The sequence below is a fragment of the Eutrema salsugineum genome, unplaced genomic scaffold (assembly GCF_000478725.1).
Source record: "Eutrema salsugineum unplaced genomic scaffold, Eutsalg1_0 scaffold_6, whole genome shotgun sequence".
NCBI lineage: Eukaryota > Viridiplantae > Streptophyta > Magnoliopsida > Brassicales > Brassicaceae > Eutrema > Eutrema salsugineum.
In genome coordinates this window covers 8,303,261-8,308,429 of record NW_006256547.1, presented here as the reverse complement: position 1 = coordinate 8,308,429, position 5,169 = coordinate 8,303,261, and the positions used below count along the sequence as shown (strand labels likewise).

The window sequence follows — 5,169 nt, the reverse complement described above, 5'->3', positions numbered from 1 at the left end:
TTTTTCTCCTCTCACGCATGATATGCATCTTCTATGCTGTGCATTACAAATTCCCTGGGATGTTAGATCAGGAACTTCATTGATATTGTAACGAAACAAACCTCCAAGTTGGTCAATATCGGTTACAATGGTAGGAGCATATCGTGCGTTCTTAGCATTACCACCTACAAATTCCAGTTAATTAAGCAAATTTATAACACGTGAATGTTTTAAAAATGTAATTTACTTAAAATAACACCTTTATTTGGAGCAATCAACGAAGATGAACCTTTTTTCTGAGGACGCCCAAGCTCACGTTTCATTTTTTCTGGTGAATAGAACGAACACAGAAAAAAAAATGTGTGATCTAAATACACAGTCATTAACAAACTATATATATATATATGTTATATTACGGGATAATGCAAAATATATATTTTAGCTTCTTATAATAAAATAAGATTTTGGTAATAAAAAGAATTTCGAAATAGAAAACCTCACGATAATGTTAACATTACTTATTCTTCGCGATAATATGCCTATCTTCTCTAATGAACCATAATACTCCAATATCGAAAATTTACATTTTTCGTGATAATGTTAAAATACTATTGAAATACTTCTACATTACAATAACGCGGATCTATAAATAATTATTTATTACTCCAAATATGCAGAGTTAATCCTAAAAATATACCTCTACTTTAGAACAAATATATTATCCTAATGTTTTTACGAAAACCGAAAAGACTATCGTTATATTTCTTAGAAATTGAATATTCTCCCAAAAATATGGTTATTTAACATATCATCTCAATAAATTATATCACATTTTTTTTTTTTCGTGGACAATTATACTACAATTCGTTACGCAAGCGTTTTGGGGATAACTATGAACATCGAAATCCATACATGAAAATAATAATTAAAAATCTTATTTTCATACACTGCGTCAAAAGTCAAATTTTATTCAAATCACATACGATGTTTAACACAAACCACAAAACCTAAAAATAAAAATTGATATAAAATAATTCCAAAAACATTAGCACGGAACTCGTAACATCAGGGTCTAACGACTAGATATCAACTCTCGAAACTGATAGACCTCGAAGCATGGCGAATTTAGAATAACTTGTGTGCAATCATACGACGTAGTTGCCAAGAAACACCCTGTATTATCGAACAAACGAAAATCAAATCATATTTATCTCATATACTTTACAACCATCTCACATCAAAAAAAAAAAAAAATACCTCGTCGAACAATTATCTTCGCAAAACGAATGATGCAAATAATGACATCTTGTTTAAATCCACCCAACTCACGAAGAAAAGTTTCAGCATATTCACCTTTCAAAAAACATGATAAACGTCGGTTCCTAAAATTTCCCATCAAACAAATATCAGTCTGAGTTAAACTTAAAAATTTGTTTTTTAAAATTCTATTAACATAAAATAGATTACCTTTCGTTTTCGAGATCGAATCTTATTATAGGCTGTCTAGAGTATTCTAAGGATCCAATTCTATCGTGAGAGTTTCCAACGTTGACAACCTTACCGATTAAATCTGTTTTAAAAAAAATGAATATCAAATAATCAATATAGTAATTGCATGACAAATCGATAATGAAAAATACACAGAATACTCACCCACACAGTAGTTAAAATCAATAGTCCTATTCATAATATCTTCGAAAACAACGAACGAAAAATAACCATTGATATCTAAAGTATAAGAGCTTGCACATGTTGTATCACTGGTAAGTTGGATCATATAAGGATGTGTACTTGGCTTAAATTCACCAGTAAGAGGCAATAGATTAAAATTTATTAGAAGAACCCAATCTCCCTCGTTACATATCCTCGAATACTTATCATAAAATTCAATCGGTGCAGTTACATAAATCTTCTGTCCCTGAGAAGTATGGAATCAAACATTCAGACATTTATCATTACAAAAACTAAAATATAATCATGAAATTGATGTGTTATACCTTCCAATCCCCCATTATAAAGTCTAACGTGCGGTCACATTCAGGAAATCTTTTAAATTTACGTAAGACTTTCAACTTAGTCTTCCATATATGCTTGGTAGGATCAAGTTCGGAAATTCCAAACAGATTTTGATCATATTTTTTATATACGGTGGCGATAGATAGTAAATAAGCCATTTAGGTTAAACGCAAACCCAGAGCCTCAAAACAATTACAACGATTACGTCCAAAGGTAACTTAAATAAACATAGCAGAGACAATACTTAAACTAAACTTTTGTTTCTTATTTATACAATTTAAAAGAAAATGATATATCAAATATTTTACATTTTTGAGATACCTTAATGCTTATTTTACATTTTTAGGATAACATACGACCTTGATAGAAATTTTATCATGATCACAGGGATACCGTTTCCGATTTGTATTAGGGATCTATTATAATTATAACAATTTTCCAATTGGTATTAGGAATATATCGGAAGTGAGCCATTTGCATCGTTATATATAAAAACGATGTATTAGCATTACCGAGTTATATATGACGACTACTTTTTAGGTTTTATAGGCACTACATCATGTCGATCGCTGCTTGTCTTTTAGCAATGAAAAACATGACTTACACCAATGTCTCCGATATAACTCCATCAAATCAACTACGCCGTATTCGTGTGAAAATACTGCGTATGTTCGAGCACATCGGTGAACCTGATAACACTTTAGATTTGGTGTTGGTTGATAAAAAGGTATTCCGGTGACTTTATATTTTCCGTGCATATCACGTCTCTGATATACATATATTTTTTTTAGGGTGATAAAATACATCGATCAATATCAAAAGGGTTTATAGACAGTTTTACATCAGAAGTGAAGCAAGGAAATTACCGTTTTGGTGTAGTCCCTGTCATCGGAGACTTGAGGCCGACGTTGCACAATTATAAAATAATATGGAATTCTCAAACTTATTTTTCAAAGATCCCTTACTATGATAACAACAACTACCTAAGTATTGTTGAATTTGGTAACATACACAACAATCTCCGAGACCCATTGTTTTTAGTTGGTATGACTTTAGATAAATTAATAAATAATAAAAAAATATATATGCTTTTTATATCTATAAACTTTCTCAATGACTAACTAATCTTTTTATTAGATATAATTGGACACGTCGCAGTGATTGGAACATTTAGTCACAAATCCTCCAAAAGCCAAAGAAAGTGGGGTAATGTTTACATGGAACTCCGTAACGAATTGTAAGTTTTTAAAATATGTTTCTCAATTGCAATCACTGTAATTATCAATTTTTACTACATTATATGATTATAATATGCCCAACAGAGATGCTATATTGCAAGTGTTATTACGGAACGACTATGCACTGGACCTGATGACTGCTTTATCACGGAAAGAACACAAAATTAACATTTGTGTTATACGTTTTGTGCAACTGTTCAAATTTGCACATGGTTGGGCAGCGATAACTGCATACGATTGGACCGAAATTTTATTAAACCCTAACCTACTCGAAGTCGAGAAAATGCGGACCACAATCACAGAATCAGACGATGGTGTTATATTAAGTTTTTGAATAGTTTCTTTTTTCGTATGTTTGGTTTTCTTTTTTATTTATGTTTTCATCATTTGACTCAATAAACGATGGTACTATATCAAAACTCTCCTCATATTATTCTTTTCGTATACATTACTTTCTTCAATTTCTAAAATATAGGTTTATTATATATATGCATATTTATTTTCCTAGTAAAATATTATAATACTTTTAAATCAATAACGGTATCAATGGACTATGAACACAATTTTGCATTGAAAACAAAAAGTGACACTCTTTGTAAATCAATAACAATACGCTAAAACGAGATGCTTTGTGAAACAGGTGAAGTTTATAGATATTGAATAATTTATTTATTAAAATAAAAATAAAAAATAGCTATGTTGTTCAAGTACACAACCTATAAAAAACGAAATAAAAATTTAATATCTCCTACGGATACTGATCTTCATATCCATCATCCAAAGGGGTAAAATCAACTGAAGTTTCAAGCCTGGAACAATATGACAATATTATAAAATCATAAAATAGATGTCAATAGAATACATATACAGGATATAACATCAAAGATGGAATTTACATACCTCATCTTTGCTATTGCCACTTCTGGAGTAGGAGGATCTTCGAGAATATCAGATATAAATCTTTCCGATTCAACTATCCACTCATCTAATTACATATACATATTCAGTATGCATGTGGAAACAATAAATTTGTTAAACTTCTGATTAATTGCCGTATTGAATAGATATTAATAGTTAATATTTACGTACCTCTCCACCTATTGAAAGAGAAAAATCGCAATACAATAATATGTCTTGAAGACCTATCACGATTCGTCCAAAGTTCTTCAAATTTATTGCCAAGTTATCCCAAGCAATACATTTCAAGGAATTTCCACTGTATATATTTACACCAACGTAGAAGATAATTAACATATTTTAATATATCAAGAAACCCAAGTCTGACACCAGATATTCTGAGGATAAGTTGTACTTACCCGAGATCTTCGAGTACAAAACGAATAAGTGGACGTTCTGTGGGTGTATCCGATGTATCAGACATATTAACTCCTCTTTGAAGTTTCTGAACAAAAGTGACAATCCCGAGAAGATCAACTGCAAAACTAAACAACTAAGTTAGAAAAAACTCATTTCTCAGTTAATGAGAAAAACCAAGATAATAACATGCATGTAAGAAACTTACCAAGATATCGGTCTGTTTGAATCGACGCAAGCAAAATATCTATGAATGGACAGAAAGAGTATATTTCTCTGGAAGACTTCGGATCGGGTTTTCTCAGTGATTGTATCCTCGTTGATACGTATATGACAGTAGTTTGATGATATACTTGGATGTGGTAATCTCTCGGTAACTGCAAAATTACCAAGAAAATACCACTCTCCTTCGAGCAATACATACTCGAATTTGTCAAGTATTTCAAATGGCATGGTACACAGGATGCGATTGTCCTACACAGTTTTAGTAAAAAAGAATCAATAAACGATTACATTCCCAAAACATGAACATGGATAATCTTTTAAAATCTTATAAACTTACAAATTCATCAGCGAGAACTAACATCCGATTAGGACAACCAATGAGAGTAAAATCATAATA

At 31.0% G+C, this 5,169-nt stretch overlaps 1 protein-coding gene across 1 annotated transcript in view; it reads right to left on the bottom strand.

Annotated features, from left to right (window-relative positions):
- Positions 1-302, bottom strand: part of LOC112083439 — an 8,369-nt gene extending 8,067 nt beyond the window's left edge. The window contains exons 1-2 of the mRNA XM_024151465.1: positions 269-302; positions 102-164 (exon numbers count right to left, since the gene is read on the bottom strand). Coding sequence (XP_024007233.1) covers positions 102-164; positions 269-302 — 97 coding nt within the window. The remainder of the gene's footprint in view (positions 1-101; positions 165-268) is intronic.
- Positions 303-5,169: the final 4,867 nt, after the last annotated feature.